Source organism: Pollicipes pollicipes, unplaced genomic scaffold (genome assembly GCF_011947565.3).
Source record: "Pollicipes pollicipes isolate AB1234 unplaced genomic scaffold, Ppol_2.1 Scaffold_4881;HRSCAF=5763_pilon_pilon_pilon, whole genome shotgun sequence".
Taxonomy (NCBI): domain Eukaryota; kingdom Metazoa; phylum Arthropoda; class Thecostraca; order Pollicipedomorpha; family Pollicipedidae; genus Pollicipes; species Pollicipes pollicipes.
In genome coordinates this window covers 60,136,226-60,158,200 of record NW_023596576.1, presented here as the reverse complement: position 1 = coordinate 60,158,200, position 21,975 = coordinate 60,136,226, and the positions used below count along the sequence as shown (strand labels likewise).

The 21,975-nt window shown below is 59.0% G+C and overlaps 2 protein-coding genes and 1 long non-coding RNA gene across 3 annotated transcripts; all 3 read right to left on the bottom strand.

Moving 5' to 3' along the window:
* Window positions 1-1,329: 1,329 nt before the first annotated feature.
* On the bottom strand, window positions 1,330-3,041 carry LOC119100707 (serine/threonine-protein kinase RIO3-like; the record flags this gene model as incomplete). Its single annotated transcript, XM_037223783.1, has 3 exons — window positions 2,896-3,041; window positions 2,067-2,185; window positions 1,330-1,509 (listed from the first exon to the last, which is right to left on the bottom strand). Coding segments are annotated over exons 1-3 (375 nt in total), but the record flags the coding sequence as incomplete, so codon positions are not given.
* LOC119101182 (uncharacterized) lies at window positions 3,040-5,073 on the bottom strand. Its single transcript, XR_005094513.1, has 3 exons — window positions 4,742-5,073; window positions 3,471-3,565; window positions 3,040-3,087 (listed from the first exon to the last, which is right to left on the bottom strand). It is a non-coding gene; the product is annotated as an uncharacterized LOC119101182 (long non-coding RNA).
* A 509-nt stretch (window positions 5,074-5,582) lies between these two features.
* LOC119100706 (histone-lysine N-methyltransferase ASH1L) lies at window positions 5,583-20,752 on the bottom strand. Its single transcript, XM_037223782.1, has 22 exons — window positions 20,384-20,752; window positions 17,411-18,255; window positions 16,951-17,143; window positions 16,352-16,509; window positions 15,954-16,118; window positions 15,084-15,301; window positions 14,411-14,637; window positions 13,846-14,032; window positions 13,378-13,538; window positions 12,955-13,038; window positions 12,703-12,840; window positions 12,354-12,383; window positions 12,119-12,275; window positions 10,871-11,233; window positions 10,355-10,494; window positions 9,704-9,821; window positions 8,324-8,462; window positions 7,639-7,878; window positions 7,226-7,325; window positions 6,897-7,058; window positions 6,460-6,579; window positions 5,583-5,657 (listed from the first exon to the last, which is right to left on the bottom strand). The coding sequence occupies exons 1-22, from the start codon at window positions 20,654-20,656 to the stop codon at window positions 5,583-5,585; spliced, it is 4,293 nt and encodes a 1,430-aa protein (XP_037079677.1). The 5' UTR covers window positions 20,657-20,752.
* Window positions 20,753-21,975: the final 1,223 nt, after the last annotated feature.

The window sequence follows — 21,975 nt, the reverse complement described above, 5'->3', positions numbered from 1 at the left end:
GTCAATGACACGTCCGGCTGAGGGTGTCAGTGGCATCAGCAAAGGCGTCCGCGGCACCGGTGAGTGGCACTGCGGGCGCCTACAACTACTCGCAGCACGGACAATGGTCAAGATCAATGGCTGTGGACCGACAGGCGGTGCCACCCAACAACGCCGGACTGGCGAGAAGGAACACTCGGCAGCCGACGGCACCGACAGGGCTGCCATCTGGTGGTTGGCGAGCGGTGGGCACAGTCACGCAATAAACTGCAGCATGCCAAACAAGCGCTGAAGCGGCGAGCACAGTCACACAACACGGCCGTGGCATGGCAAAAAAACGCTGTGACATCCACAAACTAGTTATTGCAGTGTTGGTGAGCAAAATCGATGCATAAGGAGCGATGAAATTGTCAGCTTCTGGGCTAAGGATATATAGTAGGATTGTCGACGTGCTTTGTAAACATCTAACTGCACCACAATATTGTAACTCGCAACTTAAACGCTTTGTGCAGGGGTATATCAAGCATCCTGTTTCAGGGAATCAATTTGTCAGCCAACGCCCAACAGTGCAGCTAGAAAACTGCTTGTTCCCGTCATTTGGGGGGAGGGGGGGGGGGGGAGAGGCATGGCACCCTCTCCTCCCGCAGGATCTGGCAGCGCTTCTCCAACCGTTATCTACAAATCCAGCAAGATGCGCAACATTTGCCAGCATTGATCAAAAGTCCTACAAACCATCATGTAACAGAGCGGTTTCGAACTATTGACACACCACAATTCATCACACAAGTGGGATGTCACTGCTAACCTGCATTTATGCATTTTTCCTTTGGTCCACGAAAGTGCTTGGTTACTAAGGAGTGTGACGCAAACGTACAAATGACGCCATTCTAGACAGATCACTATGATACATAAAAATCCTAGATACCAGTATTTTAAGGATTTACCACAACCATGTAGTGTCTACCTCCAATACCAACAACGATGTTCAACTACATTCCTTCTTACTCAACCCTGCATCATGGTATCACGCGTAAAGCACAGCAACGGCTTCGATGTATGCGGCCAAAGTCCCAACTATGACCTCAGTGCACCATCTAAGCACAGAACAACACTGCCACATTCAAATGCGCTGGAATCCGCCGGCTGCGGCGACCCGGACAGGAGAGTCCGAGAACACAGCCAATCAAATACTTGCAATTCCTCTGGCAAAACCCGCCAGGCCCCCGCCCAAATTATATAAGAAAAACAGCCCCGCTCGCTTCTCCACAGCACTTCGCCGAGCTTCACAGAACTTCACTTCAACACTTCGCCGAGCAGTGCCGTCGCGGGCCGGGCGGCCAGGCCACTCACCCCGTTGTTGATCTCCATGTCAAAGCTGCCGCCGTCGCCGGTGCAGATGTTGGGCGGCAGGTCCATGACCTTGCAGGCGTTCTTGCGGCCGGCGATATGTCGGTCGTGCTTGGTCACCATGCGGTCGTTGTGCACGGTGTAGCCGCAGCGCGGGATGTGCGGCGCGTCGCGCTCGCGCGTCTGCGGCGTGGCAGCCGGGCACGCCGTCAGCGTCGGCGCTGGCAAGGGCGGTAGCCCTCCCTCCCCCCTCCCCCCCCCCCCCCACACACACACCACACACAGACACACAGCGGCCGGGCACTACGTGCAAGGAAGTATGCGGCGAGGCATGGGCGTCCTGCGATGCGCGGGGCTTAAAATTCAGGATTGGGTGAGGTGAGCGCGGTCGTGAGAACAGGGACGATGCTTTTTTAATGGCATGATGAATCCACTACATCAGCTGTCAATGTTTGTTGGGTTTTAGCAGCTAGAACGACAGTTGCCGATCCACAGCAAACACAAGACAGCAGGCAGCAACAACAACATACATAAGTATCTATGAACAACCGCAGCAGGAAGGATTTCACAGGAAGTGGAGCTCACAGAAACGAATATTTCATGGATAAAATCACACGTCCGGGCATTGTCACAGCTTTGGCAATTACCCCATTGCCCAAAAAGGTACGATTTCGTTACTTGGTTGCCCGCTCCCCGCGTGCCAGTGGCTCCCGTCCGACCCGGGGCGACGCGGCACGCACCTCGAACGAGTCCCACTCGCACGTGCGGTCCACGTCGTCGTCGTAGTCCTCCTCCTCCTCCTCCGACTCCAGGACCGGGTACGGGTGGCGCAGGCGGTACATCTCGTAGCTGACGCTGACTGCAAGCGCCAATCACGGACGCTTAGTCGGGCTTGAACGTTGCGTGGGGCCCGAACATGTCGCGTAAACTACAAGAGAGGCCTGCTGGCCTAGTATGCCTTACTTGAACTTTGAGAACATTGTCAACACAAACCCAAACAAGCCAGCATGCTTTCTAGAAGCTTATGTTCAAACAGTGATTTACATCAATATTGGATGCTAAAACATCCATCTCTATTAGTATCTGTATGAGACATGAAACAACTGGCGGCTCTCATAAATACATGATCACCTCATTCCATCCATAGTTTCAAACACCTTTTTAATCCTGGCGAGTTTGACGACCATGGCACGCAACATTGTGGATGAATATGAATGCCATAACATGGTGACGGCGTCCTTGCTGGTGGTCCTCCCATATCTAAAAACTCGCCCAATAATACGACAAGAAGAGGCCAGAACACATAGTGTATTACAGCATAGCATACCACAATAGAACCTGAATAAGGTCAGCACACATTCAAACACACCAAAACTGTCAGGGAGACAAGTGAATGCTACCTTGCAGCTTTAAACAATGGATGGCAGCATATCCCAAACAGTTATTCTCACATTTTTCTAATGGTGGTAAAACCTACTTTTTCAGGACAGGTGATATTTATGGACTACCACACTAGGGCACACCAGACCAATCTCAGGGAATGCCACTGGGACCACCGCACACACTGACCCTTGGAGTCACCGTTGACCTTGTTCTGCTCCCGCTGCAGCATCTCGTCGCACTCGCGGTCCAGCTGGTCCTGCATGAGCTGGGCCAGCAACAGGTCACTGCTCACATCCTCTTCAGGAAGTACCTCCACTGACTCCACACTGATTGGGGTGGACAGCTGGCACTGCAGCCAAGCCAGCCAGTGCATTTTCCCTGCATGGGTTGGCAAGGTCAGATGGTAGTGGTCAGTGGGATGGCACCAACTGGAAATGACAGGCATGCATAGGAGCTGGCTCTGTCCCTTGCACCAGAGTATGGGGCATTGAGATTGCTTTTAGTTTCTGTAAGTTATGTTGATGAATTTTGTATTCTTATTCAACAAAAACATCCATATGTCACCATGAATCATGTCTATGCAATACAACTAGATGTAACTGTAACTATAACTGTGAACCATCAGCAGTTGTTTTTTATCCTAGCACATGTCCCAAGTAACTCAACCAAACAGCGAACGTGGGATAATCCAACACATCAAATTAGCACCATTTCTTGCATTGTCAGTCAAATTAATTAATGTGTATGTTCCAGACACATACTTGTTTTGTAAATCTACAGCCATCTGCTCTGACATGACATCCTGCAGACTGGTCTCTGCCTGTTTGATAGAGCCCCACACCGATGCCACTGCCATCTGAAAACATACAAACACACATCCATTTAGGTACACCAGATGTATTACACTGCAGTAGCTGACAAGGACATTAAGATTAAAATTTGTATTCCAACCAAATAACACAAATGTTATACTATAACAAAGACATGGCCCTTATATGGCATGTGCTGCCAACCCAATACATTCTGCCTCCCTACCTAATGACAAAACATGCCTGCTTCCTGATAACAGCACCTTATGTAATAAGAAATGCATGCTTTTAACGTGATACTTAGCCTTGCAACTTAACATTAGTTTGGGTTTGCTAATGCATTTACCCTGCCATTTCACAATAAATGCAATAGATATTCCAGCAGCTGAAAGTGTTTTCAATTTGGTTTGTCTGTTACTGAGTGAAACAACACTTCTGGACCATACATTAGCAATGACCTAATATTTTACAGCTCACTAGGCACCCACAAAATTAGCTGGACTATCACTTTCCAGCCAAATGTTGACATCAACTGCAGCATCATCATAAGTCATGCTACTCAAACTTCCATAATAGACCAAGGCAACCACTAAATCTTTACTGACAATTCTTTACAGGGTAAAACTATTGTAACATCAAATTTAATACAGCCAAAGAAAAACAGAGAAGCTAAAATTCCATATGCACTGGAAGTGCACACCTCCATTAGCTGGAGACCAAAAATGATGAAAACATAGGTTCTGGTAAAAGCTGCAAATGGAGCAATTACAATTTTGGGGAGGTTGACTCTCCTGGATCCACAGCACCAAAAACTTGTGAACCAGTTCATATCAAGATACAATTGTGAAACATCTAAAAAACTGCACAAGCTTGTGCTGTGCCCATTCCAATAAGACCTGCCTTTGGCCAGGGGTAGCAAGCCCACTTAATGAACAATCTTTCCTATCACAATTTGTTTATGGCTTAGATAATGCCCAGCAACAACAAACTGAGTTACCTGGACAGTTCTAAAAATACCAACACACCAGGTACACACCAGATCAGGACTACAGTCAGAACAATCACTCTATCCTATCATAGCTTAGCTTTTCCCATAACAGTTTCTTTTGACCATCATACTTTTCCAAACAGTATGATGCATCAGCTACATAGTAAACACAACACCCATAGGCCACAGCAAAACAAATGACCTGGGAATGTAACTCCATCACAGATTAGCTCACCTTGAAATGAGGTTTAGGAGTATGATACACGGTAGCAAAAGTACTTGTCAGTGGTGAGACTAGGACTCGGTCGAAGCCCCGATTTCTGTTTTCAAGCGACTTGTTCCGAGTGCTAGAAATCGCACCTCTCTTACGCGCCCCGAAAATCACTAAATCAGCTATCACAGAAACTTCAAGGGACCTTCTAGATTCACCGAGGGTAACAACTTGCCGCGTCCTGACTGTGAAGGACAGCAAGTTGATAAATACCAATTTTGGATGGCACAGAGATGTCGAAAGGAAGGGGCCGATACGACCTGCGCGGCGCCAGCCGCGTGCCAAACAATCGTCCCACTCAGTTTGCCTTTCGACGTTAGACCGCGCCAGAAACGCCACGGGCTTCCGACACACTGTTGTGCAACCTCGCCGACCAATCAGAGGCTGGGGCGCAATGTGGTCTCGTGGGCCCGCCTTGGGGCAATGGGCCAGGGGCAGGGGCTCACTTTTGAACCGTGTTCGTTACGTCAGTGATAGGATTATGTGACTCAAGGGACCACGGGAGATGGCAGGAGGCAACATTGCTACCTTCAAAATAGGTATGTTTCATCACCCTGCAGCATTTTCATCGAAGGGCATCAGCTCACGCTCCGCTCGCATTACTCATTGATCAAACTGATGTAGCTGTTAGGTGATGTATATTACTGTGGTGAAATGATGTGATGAGTTCAATCACATAGGCGAACAGCGATGACGAGCCAAAAGGTACAACACGGGGAAGACATATCACAAATCAGCCCTCTGGGCTTGTAAAACAAACCGCCAGGCTTGTAACACAACTATTTACACCGAATAAATAGCATCATCACACCTCCCGCATAACGGTCGCGTACTCCGGCACCTCTAGCTCTATGAAGCACAGTGCAAAATCTAACAGCGACTACAGGTACAAGCATACGGGGCGACCGCCGTCAGTCGCCGACGTATCACGGTTGGCCGCCAGGCGGCACGCCTCCCGGGCCGGCGGGCGGCTTCAGCCCCCAGTCCTGACAGGCCGTTGGCCATCGTCGACCTCTGGTCCTGCCCTCAACACCAACGACTCGCGCGCAAAGTTGGTGATAGAAGTCCCACCATTTGAGAGCCCTGCGGGCCTCGCGCCGGGCCAGCACACCAACATACCACGCTTTTTGTACCATATCGAGGAGCATTGACTGAGTTTCGCAGTGAAATGTTTCAAGCCCGTCAAAGGAAATGCGGCGTAAGGTGATAGAAAACAGCATGTCTATGCTGTTCACATCATAAGCAGACTAAAAAAGCATCCTTAATTCAAAACTTCATACACAACGAATCAGCAGAGCCAGCATCCACAGGCCAAGATCATGACAACCTCACAAGATACTGGCAGCATCAGAACATCGGAACAAGAAAAAGTCTGATAAAAAATCCAGGTGGCCACTTAGTATGAAAAAACATCCTCCAGTCCGTCTATAGCCTGAAAACACTCTCCTCCTTAGTCATCTAGACTTAAGACCAATAAATACACTCCTCGGAGCTACACTGAGCACCTACCAACCGCGGAGCTTTGTAAGCCGGCGGTTCACGGGCGATAACAAGTCAGCTGACGTCACCAGGCTGTCAGCGCCCCTGGCGGCCGACTCGGCAGTTGGACTGCACGGCCGGCCGCGTCACGCGTCGCCGCAGCAGGGGCAGGCGGCGCGCGGCAGCCGCGGTCAGACGCGCGCCGGCCGCCGCCGGTGCCGCTTGCCCGAGTCGAGCAGGTGCGAGATGTCGACGGCCGGGCCGGGCAGACGCGCCAGCAGGCGCAGCAGCACACCGTCCAAGCGCCGGTACTGACGCGCGTGCTGCGGCAGCACACACCGACAGTCACACATCGGCACTGAGCGCCGACTCCTCCAAGCGAGTCAGGCCAGTGTTCTAACGTTCACATCGCACGCGGCGATTACACCGCCATGCACGATGGAAATCCCACCAATGACAACCCATCCAGAATAATGAGAAGTTGATTGATTGGCCACAAAATACAGAACAATACGCAAAATAAAAAAACGACCATATCGCCAAGCCGCACCCGTCTAGCACGCGGCGCCGGTGCCTGTCTTACACCGCCTGCGCCTGACGGCAGTCTGACAGCCGCGCCCGCGCCGCCGCGTCTGCTTACCTTCTCCTCCGGCGTCTCCGGCTTGGGCGGCAGCGCCGCGTGCCTGGACACGTCCCTGGCCGCTTTGGGCTTGGCCGGCTTGGGCACCGCCTGCGCCTCCTCCCTTTTCTTTGCCTTGGCCTTCTCCGTGTTGATCTTCTTCGCCACCTCCTCGGCGTGCGGCTGCGGACAAAACGGACGTCACTCGCTGGCCAGTGACGTCATGATAAACAGCAGAACCACGGCTTACTCACAACTCTGTCCTGCATGGCAAATGTGTGCACGCCATAGGGTCAACTGTGCACGGCGCGACTTCAGCATGGCCGCCATGCTGAAGGGGCGACGCTCACCGTGAACGTCCTAGATATCTTCAGGCGCGTCTCGAACGTGTCGAACGCGAAGGCTTTGGTGCAGATCGGGTGTCGATTCTTGTTGATCTTGGCAAACAGCCTGCGGGTACGGACCGGAAGTTACGGCGAGCCCCGTTTGACCGTTACAAAATGTCACCAAAGGTCGGCTCGCCACACGCTCCAGAGCGACCGCAACACCTCCGCTAAGGCAAAGCGACACCAGCCGCCGAAACCAAAAGATCTGTGAAAAGACACCGGCGCCACTGGTGCTGAGGTCAACATCATGGCGCAAAAGAGCAACCCACCGTTCGGGAGACCCGCGCAAGAGCCACCCCGCATTTGGAAAACGCGCGTGGAGCCTCGGCACCCCACCACCCATCTCTGACGGGCCTGGCGTCACCGCCGCAGCTCACCTGGCCGACTTGTCCACCCGGTAGTCGCAGATGTAGACGCTCTGCTCCTGGGCGCCGACCGGACGGCCCTTGCAGTAGGTGTTGGCGTCCAGCACCCAGCAGGTACCCACCACCAGCTCGAGCGGCACCACCTCGTACAGCGGCGAGCGCATCACCTCCTTCGGGTAGAACTTGCGCGTCGGCTCGTGGTATGTCTCTTGAGGCCGGCAGTAGTGATAGCCGAAGGCGAACCGTGCGCCGCTGGAAGGTGACCGGTGGTCAGGGCTGTGCTCGCGCACGGGGGGGGGGGGGCGGTCAATGTGTGACAGGTGCGACGGCTCGCGTCGCGTTTGATTAAGACCCCAGAACGACGCCGTAACTACAAGGTCAAATGTTGGCGTCCGTAGCCTCGGTAGGGAGCACTACGCACCGCTCCCGCAAGAGCATCACGAACGGACGCAACAATGTAACGTCACTCCATGACGTAACTAACGTAACCAACACTAACGGAAGGGCACACATGGCATAATAAAACCATGTGCAATTGAAATATTGGGTTTTCATTCCTTTCGGCAAACGAAATACGTCACGGGTCCACACACGCATAAACTTCCCCTTTGAACATACGCTATTTCAAACCCCATGCACGCAAATCCACACGACTATCGCTGCAGCCGCCACGGGTCTGCAAAGTGGCCAGGTGTACCTCTCGTCCTTCCACAGCTTCTCCACCCGGAAGATGAGCAGGTCCTCCGGCACTAGACGCGTGATGTACTTGTAGGGCACCATGCCCGCCTCCTGCGCCGCCTTCACCATGTTGCCCTGCATGATGTACACGCAGTCGCCTGCCGAGAGGACGCGAGCGTCAGGCCCAAGTCTTGCACTGCGCAGTCACGTCACGTCACGTCACGTCACGTCACGTCACGTCTGACCGTCACGTCACGAGCAGCGCCAAGCAGTCCTTAAAGGAAATGTCTGACATCTAAAAATATTGAAGTTAACATCAGATATGATGACGCAAGCTCGCGTATAACTATTGGTACACAGCTAAGTACAAAAGACCGCTCTGGACAGCACAATTCTCTGCTGAGCTCACATGCTCCTCAATACGTCATGGTTTGATTACGTCATCGTGCCTTGCACAACATTGACTAGGAGCCAATTGGCGACCGATATATCTTGAAATCGCGCTCGTTAACGCCAGATATGAACGCCTCGACAATGATATGTTTCCTGCCCTTGATCGCCGCATGGCTTACGGAACGGTGGGACTTGAATGACGTTATTATGACGTCATGAATGCCAGGGTGACTGAAATACTATCACCGATTTACCTTTCCCCGTTTTTGCGGGCGTTTAGCTCAGAAACCAAACGTGCTTCGGTCTTAAGAAATGTAGGATTGTGAGCAGCACCGAAAGGTCTTCAAGATACCTATTTCAGTTCAAAACAGTATATAAATGTGGAACACTCCCCTAAACCCGGCAATCCCGTGCGTGGCAGCGCCAGCGGTGCCGTCTCCTTACAAGCCGGACGGGTCTTGCCAATGAACAGCACAATACGACCTTCAACCTTCGCACCACCGCGGCTTCGACGTTACACGAGATACTGCCGCTCCAAGCCTTATCAGCCACGCCCCTAAAACTGGATCGGCGGACGTGACCTTCGCTGAGGGCCGGATCACCGCTAGCCAGGGCGGCCGGAGCCGGGAGTCCGGGGGCGGGGGCGGGACCGGGGGCCGGGGCCGGGGGCCGGGGGCCGAGGGCCGAGGGCCGAGGGCCGGGGCCGGGGCCGAGGGCCGAGGGCCGAGGCCGGGGCCGGGGCCGGGGCCGGGGCCGGGGCCGGGGCCGGGGCCGGGGCCGGGCCGGGGCCGGGGCCGGGGTCGGGGCCGGGGCCGGGGTCGGACCAGGGCCAGGGCCGGGGCCGGGGCCGGGGCCGGGGCCGGGGCCGGGGCCGGGCCCGGGGCCGGTGGCCGGGGGCCGAGGGTCGGGAGCCGGGGGTCGGGGGTCGGGGGTCGGGAGCCGGGGGCCGGGGGCCGGGGGCCGGGGGCCGGGGGCCGGGGGCCGGGGGCCGGGTAGAGTGGCTTACCTTGGCGAACCTGCAGGTCGTCCCGCACCAGCGACAGGTAGTAGACCAGGCCAGGCTCGGCGTCCTCCGGCTGCGGCTTCAGACGCACCTCCGGGCTGAGGTCGCGCGGCTCGCACAGCTGCCGGGCGATGTGATCCGGTGTGAGAGAGCAGGAGGCGCGGGGCACACACAGGACTGAGGTGGTGCGGAACCCCCGGGCGTCAGAGGGGGGGGGGGGGGGGGGCTAGGGGCACACACAGGACTGAGGTGGTGCGGAACCCCCGGGCGTCAGAGGGGGGAGGGGCCAAGGGGCACACATAGGACTGAAGGACTGAAGTGACGCGGAGCCACCGAACGTGAGGGGGCGGGCGGCCGGGACTTGACAGCCGGGAGAGCAGCGGCCGGCGTGAGGATCGCGCGCGGTGACGTTACACACCAGCTGCTGGTGTCAGAGCCTGGCACAGACTTAACCAGGCAACGTCTAGACCGGACACACAGACAAAACAGGGCAGCCGAGGTGGATGCCAGAATCCAGCCCGGACACATCATAGCAAGGCAAACGAGAACCATGGCCCCATCAATATGTATATCAAACGAGTTTAAACTGGAGGTAATTGACAACAGCCTACGGTGACCATCGCGTGCCCGGCCGTCCCGCGAGCGTCGACTCACCTCGCAGACGTAGCTCTCGACGGCCGGGTCGGCGTCCACACAGTCGCAGTGCTGCCAGATGAGGCAGCGCTCACACTGGATCATGAGGCCCTCCTCGCGGTGCAGGTTACACACGCACCGGATCGTGTCCTCCTCGCCGTCTGCCGGCCAGACCCGACACGTCAGCAGGGTACCGGCACGACACAGATGGCGACGGGCCGGCCTCCGGGCAGCAGCAGCAGCAGCAGTAACGATACAATCTGCTGAGTCAAGATGGCAACGAAAGACAGCTCCTGGTCTTTGTGCCGAGATGTGCGGCGAGCGCTGCACATTACACAAAACACCGTCTCTTCGGGGTTGGTGTCACATTCACAGAGGAGCCGCAACTGTCACCAAACTTGCAAGCGTAGCACACCGCCGTACCACACCCCACCTATCGCCGCGACAACACACCCGCTGTATACCCCTATGAGGCCGATACAAGGCCGCCACGCCCGCGAAGGGGCGGAGCGCGGTCGACGCACGCGCGCCACTAACCGAGGCCGCTGTCCTGGCGCCGCTTGGCCGGCGGCCGGAAGCTGCTCGGCGTCACGCCGAGGATCTCCTGGATCTGGCTCATCATGACCGTCTTGAACTCGGCGTACTTGTGCTTGAGCCGCAGCACGGCCGCGCCCACCGGCGAGCAGCGGCCGTGCGCGCGCAGCTGCGTGGTGAAGAGCCGCCGGAAGTCGTGGTCAAACGCGTCGGCCGAGCGGTACTGGCCGGTGACGATGCGCCGCTCGATCTCGGCGATGCCCAGCGGCTCCGGCAGCAGCGAGACCGACTCGGCGTCGGCCGGCTCGACGCTCGGCTTGCGCGGCAGCGTCAGCGCCTCGATCGGGCTCGGGTCGAGCTTGTCGCCTGAGCCAGGGGCGGCGGCGGCCGGTCAGAACGGGTGGAAGCGTCCCGACGCCCGCCCGGCGCTGTCCCAGCACAGCCAAGGCGAGCGCAACACCCGGGGGGCGCCGACAGGGCGGGGCGGGGGGGGGGGGCCTTCTACTGGCGCACAGGCTGACACCGGCCGGTACCACTGGCTGTATCTGCAGCTGATTAGACAATACGGCGAAGCATAACGGCGGCGAGTCGCCGTTTGTTACCGTTTGGCAAAGGTTCAGTTATTTCACTACTGTTTTGGCGGCTCTGTTTCGCTCTAATGGCAACTCCGACAGCCCATGTCGTGGTAACTGGTTTTTCAAGACTCTCAAAGATATTTTACCAGTGTTTAGAGTGAACGCGATGCAACTTTAACCCACATGCAAGATCTGGTCACCCTCCATTTGATTGCGCCCTTTTACTGTACTGCTGCACTACTTCGATTTCTATGAACCGTTGTCATCGCACTGCTCACATTTAGTATTTATTGTGCTTTGTTCTTGCATAGCCTTATATGTGATTTGGAAGCCGCACCTCCATCGAAAATTAATTAATCACACTAAATAAGGGCTCGACCTTTCGTGACCACATTATTCAGCAATACAACTATCATACACGTGTGACGGCCGCCCAATGCAAGCGAACTGTACACGCCCAGGCTGCAGCAGGGCGCATCGAGCCCCAGCACAATGCGCCAGCCGAGGGTCGCATCATGACTGACATGACATGAAACAGCATACGACTACAACCGATGCTTACGTCTTCACTCGATTAAAAGCTTGACACGAAACACGCGAGTCGTAACTGCCAACTTATGTATACACTGTTCGCCTAGCCGACAGACAGAGGCCCACCGCCGGCATGGCCACTCACCGTTGCAGGCCACCACCGCCTGGTAGATCTCCTTGAGGATGTGCGCCAGCCTGAGCTGGCGCACTTTGAGCGGGTCATCCTCGGCGGCCGCCAGGCGGCGGGTGCGCACCGAGCGCGAGCTGTCGAGCGCGCGCAGCTGCGCACGGAACGTCTCGCCCTGCGGGCCGGCGGCGGCGGCGGCAGCGCCGGCCGCGGCCGCCGCGGGCGCCGGCGGCGGCGACTCGGCCCGCGCCTGGTCCGGCAGCCGGTCCCGCTGGCGACGCATCTGCGGACGCGGCAGCGGCGGCCGGTCAGCGGCGCGGCCGACAATAAGCGGCACGCAGCGGAGCGGAGCGCGCGCGAGAGACCGCACATCCCTCCTGGAGTCAACGATGAAGGATAAGCACCGCAACAGAGGACACCCCGGGCCTCACACACCTTGGAATGTTTCACTCTTCACTCGTAGACGCAGACTGTCAGGCTACCCTAGGTCACTCTAGGTCCTCGCTACGGATGATATACCGACCACCTGCCTCCCCCCGCACTGTCCGCATGCCAGCTCGCAGCCTCGGCTCCGCGCCCCACTCAGCACCGCCGTCACTGACCTTCTCGTAGTTGCGGACGAGGAAGGAGCGGTGCAGCCGGATGAAGCGGACGTCACGCGCCGAGAGCGGACGCACGGGCAGCGTCTGGGGCTCGCGGCACACCGACTCGGGCTGCTCCGAGCTGACCGAGAGACGGCGCTCCTCGCGCGCCGCGCCGCCGCCCGGCTCGCTGGCGGCCGGCCGAGCCGCCGCCGCCGGTGGCGCGCCGGCAGCGGCGGCGGCCGCGGCGCGCGCCCGCCCACGCCCGGGCGGTGGCGGCTTGGGCGGCGGCGGGCCGACGCGTTGAGAACGGCCGCCAATCACGCCACGGCAGTCCGGCGAGCCGCAGTGGCACTTCTGCAGGTCGGGCGGCGGCGGTCACAGCCAGACACAGGCCCCCCACCTGACATGGACGCCGACTGCAGCACCGATGGTTAGCAACGACAGCGGTTAGGCGTGGCCCAGTGCTACACAGAGATCGCCTTTCCAACACCACTTGTGCTACATATGCATGTTGTGACGCTGCTGACACGGCCCGGTACCAGCCAGCACGCTGAGCATCTATGCCGTTGTCATAGCTCATGCACATCCACATCTCACACTGGGCACAAACCACCACCGCCGACACCTATCAGTGGGACCACGGCAGCGCGCGCCGGCCCACACGCCGCCCCGTGCCGCGGCCGTCAAGCTGACCTGGCCCACGGCCGGATTGAAGAGGGAGAAGTTGTAGTCGTAGGTGAGCTCGGTGCCGGCCGCGATGTCAGTCTGGGAGAAGAGCGCCATCCGGTGCAGGCCGTTCATCTCCCACTTCTGCATCTCGCAGTTGGGCGAGCACGAGTGGTTCACGAACCGACCTGGCGGCCGGCACACCAGTTTGGGAACTCCGGCTGCGAGCGCGACCGAGACTTAATCCCATATAGTGCGCGCTGACACGCTAACCTGCACACGCGTGGCATTCACGACGATAGGAGGGCGCAACAGTACATTCCTAGCACTCTGATCGTCCACGCATACGGTCAAAACGGGCTGGACCCACGCAAGGCTGGCACGGCGATCGCACATTCCGCTCCGGGAACCAGAGCCTAAAGCAGCCGGTCGGGGCGGCTGGGGAGAACCGAGACGCGGCGGTGCCGGCGGTCCGGGCGTGGCGCGGGACTGTACCGATGCTGCCCATGCGGTGGCCGTCGATGACCATGCCACGGTCCAGGTTCAGGCAGTAGTGGTGCTGGTCGTTGATGTAGCGCGTCTGCATGCGCCGCTTGAACTCCTTCTCGCTGACGATCTCGCCCACGTACTCGAGGATGAAGGTGCCGGCTCGGATCGGCCGCTTGGTCATGATGCCCCAGCCCTGTGGCAAGAGCAGCGGCAAGATCGGTCAGGCCGCGTCACGAAGCCCCAGCGTCGGGATTGGCGTCGTCCCGTCCGGAGGCGACCCCCATCGGAGCATTTGAACGGTCACCGGGCCTTAGTGCTGTGTGGGCGCCACCCCGGGCAGGCCCAGGCCGGTCGAGCCCACAGCCCCTGCTCGGGTCGCCGTATGCGAAGACCGATACCCAGTTAGTTCAGCACACGATCGGCCCTTTCACAAGGTCAGCACATCAATCGAACCATAACAAGCACGAAAATCAATTGCCGCCGCCATTAGCTCACGCACCCCAGCGCCTCGCGGAGCGGCCACACACGTCCGCATCAGCCGTGCAGCGGGCCCGGACCGGCATCAACGTACCTTCTCCCCGGTCATGAACTTGACGAGCCCGGGCGTCCAGCGGTGGCGCTGGATCCTCTGGTTGTCGCAGCGGTCGCCGCACGGGCACGACGAGCTGCTGCACTCGACGAACATGACGCGGTTGATGCAGTCGTCGCCGCAGCCGGGCCGCTGCGGGTCGACTGGCGGCCGGCATGAGCACGTCTCCGCCTCGCGGTACGGCGGCGGTTTCACGTCGAAGTAGTAGTCTGCGGGGCGCCGCCAGGTGGCGTCAGACACGGCCACAGAGGTGGACCTGACGGAGAGTTGTGTACACGGGGCTCGCCGGCCGCTGGCATGGGAAGACGAGACCCGGCAGACAGGCGAGGTACCGTAAGACGACCCACCGTCGCCGGAGACCAGCACCAGACGAGCGGGCACGGCAAGCCATGGCACCGCCTGGGCGATCGCAAGGCAAGTGACTTAGCAGAAACATAAGCAAGTACGGTTCTGTCGTGAGCTCTGTGCGATCACTGACACCATATTAACGCACCAAAAACTGTACATCGGACGTAACATCACCATCATCCCTGCGACAGTGCGCGGAACTGCCCTCCATGCCTGAAATGCCCGAATATCATCACGGCGAGGTCTGCCGGCACAGCTTCCGCCGGCCCTGCAGCCGCGCCTGCACCGTGCGCCGCCGCTCACTCACTGGTGCGCAGCTTCTTGTAGTTCCAGGAGGCGACCGTGTCGCGGCCGGGCAGCTGGGCGTTGGCCTGCAGCCACCAGAGGTCGTAGGGCAGCGTGAAGTCGCGCAGCCGCTGGCGCAGCCACTTCTCTTCGTAGCAGGGCGGCGGCAGGAGGCCGTGTGGGTGCTCGGACGGCTCGTAGAAGAGGCGCGACTTGTTCAGCTCCGGCCGCTCCGACTCACTGGCCGCGAGGTCGCGCGACACGGTCACGGCCGGGCGCCCGGCACGGTCGGGTCACACGGCCGGGGACAACACGCTAGGCTAGCGCAACAGGATACCATCACAGCGCAAACACGGGACGGCCGGGTCGCGTGACTGGGGTCAGTGCTCAGCACGAGATTGAACGATGATGCCCGACTATTGAGCGGGGGTGGTCACAGCGGAGATCATACGTCGGCCGAAACTGATGGGCGCCGGAGCACCACGACACAACTGAGATCATGCTGCTCCAAAAGACCAGAGCATCTGAGGGCCAACAAAGTGTACGGTATACATTCAATTATGAGCACGGTACCGCAGCTAGCAAAAACAAAACATCCAGGCAAGCCCAGTGGCTGGACAAATACGTTGACTCGCAATGACAGACTATTATCATAGGTGTGATGTTTCGCGAAAGGATAGGGTTTTTGATGACATATGTCACAGGCTGCCACGCATCCAAAAAACACCTTATGCAGGGCCAAGTCGGTCAGCACTCTGACGAAGGAAGCGGACAGAAGACAACACAGAGAGCAGGAGACAAAAGCAGACCATTATCGCGTGGTAAATTCCTCAGCTGAGGCGGCTAGTCACGGCGTCTCGGAGCCTCCACACCAGCCGGCGAGCGACCGCACCTTTCCACTTTGTAGAAGTCGGAGAAGAGGCCGGCCGTGAGGTACTTCTTCTTCTTCCAGCGGGGCGCGGCCAGCTTGTGTTTGCTGGAGGCGGCGGCCGGCCGGTGCAGCTCGTCACCCGAGGGCACCTCGCTCGACGGACCCGACTCCGAGATGGGCAGGTCGCTGCGGCACCGACGGACAGCTGCTGGCACGCTTGGCCGAGGCCAGACGACGCAACACGACGGCGAGGACCGCGCTACGCGAGGCGAAGCCATCCGGCCAGGGAAGGCCACCGCGCAACGGCGTGTCAATGTACACGGCAATCATCTTTGAGCTATTCATGGGCGCATGTCCTTCACAGTTCACGCACTAACAAGGTGCGCAGGACAAGTGCGAATGCGAAACGGTGTCCTCACCTCTCGAAGTAGATGTCGTCCTCGTGCAAGGCCAGGTCGGGCTTCTCCATTCTGGCCCGTTTGTTGGGACCGGAAACCGCCTCTTTCTTGCGCTTTCTGTCTGCAGACCGGCCCGGTACCGACCCACTGCCGGCGGCGGTGGCGGCGGCGGCTGGGGTGGTGGCCGTGGCGGCCGGGGTAGCGGCCGCGGCGGCGGGGGTGGGGGCCGCGGCGGCCGCGGTGGGGGCGGGGGCAGAGGCGGAGGCGGTGGCGGCAGCAGTGGCGTGGGCGGGGGGCGCCACAGCGGCAACAGGCTGCCGCTGGCTGCGATGGGCCGGCCGGGCGCCCGCCTTCCGACCTGACGGCTCCCGCATCTTGTCCAGCCGCACCACCGGCGTCTGGTGCAGCTGTGCCGACGACGGCGCCGGCATCGGCGCCGGTGCCGTCGTCTGCCGTCGCGGCCGCCGCATCGCGCGCAGCGACAGATGATTGCCGCGCGCCGCCGGCTCCGGCCCGGGCTCGGCGTCCTCGGCGGACGGCGCGGGCGGCGGCGCAGGCGGCGGCGCCTCCTGCTCGTCCGCCGCCGCCCTCTCCGGGGTAGCCGCCGGCGTATTGGGCACGGCCGTCGGCGTCTCGGGGGTGTCGGCAGGCGTCTCCGGGGTGGCGGCGGCCGACTCCGGCGTGGACGGCGTTGACTTGAGCCGGATCTTGCGCTTCTTGTTGGGGAAGCCGGTGCGATTGATCTTGCGGCGCTTGCGTTTGACGACGAGCGAGGCGGCGTCGGGCGGCGACCGGACGGACTGCCCCGCCTGACTGCCGGCGTCGGCCTCCGCGGGGCCGAGGTCGGCGTCGCCGGCCGGCAGCGCGTCCGGCACGGCCGCCGGCGCCGCGGCCGGCGCTGCCGCGGTGCGCGGCCGCGCCGGCGGCGGCTCGGCGCCAGCAGGCGGCGGCTCCTGGCCGTCCGCCTGCGCCGACCGCGACCGGCGCGGCTCCGGCTCGGCGTCCGCGGCCGGCTTCTGCGCTCGCCCGCGGCGCCGTGCCGAGGCCGACCGCGCCGCCGCGCCGCCCTCAGGTCCTGACCTCGACTTGGCGGGCGGTGGCGTCGCGTCCGCGTCCGCTGCTGCGCGAGCGCGGCCGCGCGGCTTCTCGGGAGCCCGCGCGGTCTTGGCGGCGGCCGGAGGCTCGCTGGCAGTCACCGGCGTCTTTTGACTCGCCGTGGCGGACGCCTTCTGACTCACTGCTGCACACGGCTTGCGACCCGCCGCAGAGGACGACCTCTGACTCGCCGCAGCAGCCGGCTTCTGACCTGACGCCGCCGTCGGTTTTTGACTGACAGCGGCAGAGGCCTTTTGGCTCGATGCACCAGATGGCTTTTGACCCACCGCAGGAGATGGCTTCTGACTCGCTGCGGCAGACGGCTTTTGGCTCGCCACGGCCGACGGTTTGTGATTTGCAGCCGCAGACGGTTTGTGACTCGCAGCCCCAGCCGTCTTGTGACCCGCTGCAGCGGCTGGCTTTTGAATCGCAGAAGTCTCCGATTTGGCAGAGGTTGGCCTACTCGATGACTTCGAGCTAACTGGCTTGTCAGACACCTTAACAGCTTGAGATTTCTCCGACGATTTCGAGATCACAGATTTATTGTCGGCAGCCTTGGCAGGCTGAGCCTTGTCCACGCCTCTGGCCGGTGACGACTTTTCAGAGGATTTCGGGGTTTGAACTTTATCCGCCGCTTTCAACGGAACCTTTTCCGCTTTGGGAGCAGGGACTTCCGCCGCTTTGGGAACTTGCGGTTTTTCAGCAGCTTTGGCGACGAGCGGCTTTTCCAGGGGCTTCTCTGGAGCGGCACTGGCCGAGTCGGTTATCGTTTGGCTGATGTGGTGGTACCGCTTCTTCAGTGGCAGGCACTGCTCTTTCGCCTCGTCCTCCTGAAATGCAATGCAAATAAAATCTATCACCGTAAGGACAAACGCACAACACATGAGAGTGAAGAAAAAACATGGGATACACGAATACACCACATACAGGTCCAGCAAGACAGAGAATACTTGGACCGGGGTCGAGGGAGTCTCACAGGAGCACAAGTATCAACCTGAGCAGACATGATGGTGTGCAGCTTTTGGGTGTGTCGCGACTTGAGTGGAGCAGTTCAGCCGTTACGTTTTCTAGAACTAAATATATTTAAAACAACCGCAACCTCGCGTCACTCCAGCAGAAGAAACGCAACCGTCTACGTCGTACTGCGCAGCCTATCAGACATCTGCATGCAAGCCGTTTGGTCATGAGTGACTTGCCTGCTCCATTGGGAAGTGAACGTAGCATAGACTTCCCACACCGCTAAAAAGTTATCAAAACAAAACGCCACTGGAAACTGGCCTCAGGTGTCGACCATCCAGTGTCGCAACACCACGAAATCAACACCGGCAGACGGCTGGGGGATCTGTTGCTGTTTATAGGAGTCTGGGGCGCGCCGACTGCGGTGGTCATTCGGCGCCCATGGCGGCTGGGAGAGAACACAATCGTACTTGCAAGAATGCATTTTCATGCGTGGGCCTGGCTATGCGTACTCAAGCGCAAAGAAGGGATCCGCACATTTTGGCGATTTGGTAAAACTTAAAATAATACCTCAGCAACTGAATCAGAAAAAAACACGCGAAAAAATTACACTGCATAGGTTGACACAACATACACAGACTGCCCTGGTGTCAGAACTGTCCTCCACACAGACACGACGGTAGTCGAGCAGGAAACTACCGAGGTCTCTTCTTTCGAAAGCAGCCGCAATCAAGACCAGTTGTAAATAGACTCCAGCGAGGGACCCCGGCAACTGCACGGGCATGGTAGCGGTAGGCTGGTTCACCGTTACCAACACACATTCAACACGCTTAGATTCAACAATGCTTTCAATGCTTTTCTTTCCACAATGCTTAGATCACGGCTACTGGAAGCGTATACCATTAAAAATTCATCGATGTTGTCGACTGGCATTGTCAGCCATGTCCGGACCACTATCAGTCAATATTTACATGCGACCGGCGACTAGCGTGCACATGATGGTTGATCGGTGACCTTTTTGCCGCCCACCCTGAAGGAACTACGAGTTCTCAACGCATCGTACCCAATTTGCCTGGTTCGCGCAGGTGTCCGGCTCCGGCCGTTAGGCAGCATCATTCGGAGCATAGCAACCGACACCTCCCACAAAACATCGTCGGTGAGATGATGTATCATTAGCACCATAGCAACCGACACTTCACACAAAACATCATTCGTGAGATGATGCATCACCAGCACCACAGCAACTGACACCTCTCACAGAATATCATTCGTGAGATGATGCATCATTAGCACCAAAGTGACCGACGCCTCTCACAAAACTGCCCCGCCTATTCACCGCCGTACAAAGCGTCTAACAGAATACCGGATAAGGGAGGCTGCTGCGTATATTTCTTCTATGAGATACGTGATATGGGTGTTATCGTGCGGCCCTTGGCTAGGCGGGGTTCAGTAGGGGACCTCTCCTGACCAACATTTTACGAGTGGCGTGAAGGTAGTACAAATAGCTTTGTTATCGCAAACAATTATGTGAGCCACCACGACTTCGACAGACAGGCACCACCACAGTGTTTGTCTTGCATATCGTAAAATGATTGAAGCGGCGAGCGTCGGTAAGCAGCACTGTATGAGGAGACAAAAATTTTTGACCTGTTCAAAATAGTTGACGGTGCATATATATATACATATATATATATATATATATATATATATATATATATATATATATATATATACATATATATATATACATACATACATACATACACCCACATATATATATATATATATATATATATGTATATATATATATATATATATATATATATATATATATATATATATACATACATACATACATACACACAAACACATATATATATATATATATATATATATATATATATATATATATATATATATAATCATTTTATCGCGGTCAAAACGCGCACATTTACCAACAAACACGCGAGTCTTTCATTGCGTTTTTATAAGGCAGCTCACCTGAGGGGTGTTGACATCTTTCTTCGCCTTCCTCTTCGCTTTATCGTCGCTCTCTTTCTCCGCCTTGGCCTTCTCGAGGAGCTGTTTCCGCTTCTTGGTGTACTTTCTCGTCTGAAAGATAGTTGGCACCCGGTTCTCCAGCGGCGGGCCGGGCCGGCCGGGGCCACGCGGAATGACTAGACTGTGCAGCCGCTGCACCAGCTCCTCCACGTCGGCCAGAAGCACCGGGTCCACGATGTTCTTGTGCTTGCGCTTGAGCTTGCGCATCTGCATCCTGCGGCGTCTCGTGATGAGAAGCGCCTGGCCGCGGTTAGCCTCCTCCTGTCGCGCGCGGAGTGGCAATGGCGCCGGCGCCGGCTCGCCGCCGGCCTCCGGCTCGGCCGGGCCGTCCCGTCGGGCGCCAGCCGGCCGGGAGCGCGGCGTGCCGCGCGCCGCCGGCTCCGGCCGCGGCTCGACCGGCGGCCGGGCCGGGCCGAGCGCCCGGCGGCGGCCCTCCACCGGCGATGACTGGCCGCGGCCGGGCGAGCGGGCCGCGCTGGCACCGCGCCGCCGCTCGGCCGGAGCCGTCTCCGGTGCACTGTCGCCGCCCGTCGGCGACTTCGAAAGCACTGTAGTTCGGCCGCGCGGCTCGAGCACCGGCTCGCTGGCGTCCGACGCCGGCGAGCGCGGCACCGGCGTGGCTCGCAGCCGCGGCCCGGTCTCGCGCGGCCGGCCCGCCTCTCGAGCGCGCGGCTCGGCGTCGCCGCCGCGGTCCCGTTCCGCCGGTCGCGGCTCGGCAGCTGCCGCAGCCTTGCGGAGCCGCGGCGCCGCCTCGACAACGGCAGCGCGCGGCGGCGGCGCCACCTCCGACGGCTTGACGCGGCCGCGTGGCCGTCCGTCCAGCGGCCGCACGTCGACGGCCGCCGGCTCAGCGACGCGCCCGACCGGCTCGTCAGCGGCGGTGCGCAGCTCGTGCGGCAGCTTAGGCGCGCCGTCGTAGTCGGTCTCCAGCGGCTGGCGCGCGGCACGCAGGTGCGAGTTCTTGTTTTCCAAGTTGAGGATCTCAGACAGGGACGGCTTCCGCGTGTGGCTCTCGCCCGGTGATGGCAGCGCGCAGCGGGGCGAGCGGGGCGACAGCCGGTTGCCGATCTTTACGTACGGACTGCGGCCGCCTGAGCTGGCTGGTGAGGCGGACGCGGCGGCGGCGGTGGGCCGGCCAGCCGCCGCCGCCGGACCCGCCGCCAGCTCACCGTCCGAGCTGTCGCTGTCGGCGGGCGGCGCACGGCGCGGCGGGCTCGCCGCCTTTTCGTCCACGCGCACGCTCAGTCGCAGCCCGTTGCGGCCGGTCGAGGGCGAGGTGCGCGGCGGCGGCGGCGCGTCCGGCGGCGGCCGGCGCGCTCCGGCGGCACCTAGCGGCGTGCCGGCCGTCCGGCTCTCCCAGGGCCGCACCAGACTCTGGCCCGACTCGCCGCGGCTCTGCGCCGACTGCTTCAGCTTGTTCTTCCACCAGGTCTGCTTCTCAGGCGTGGTGACGCGCTCGGCCACCTCGGCGTCCTCCTCCAGCGACTTGAGCGCGGCCCGCACGCCACCCAGCACGGCCACCTCGAACTCGG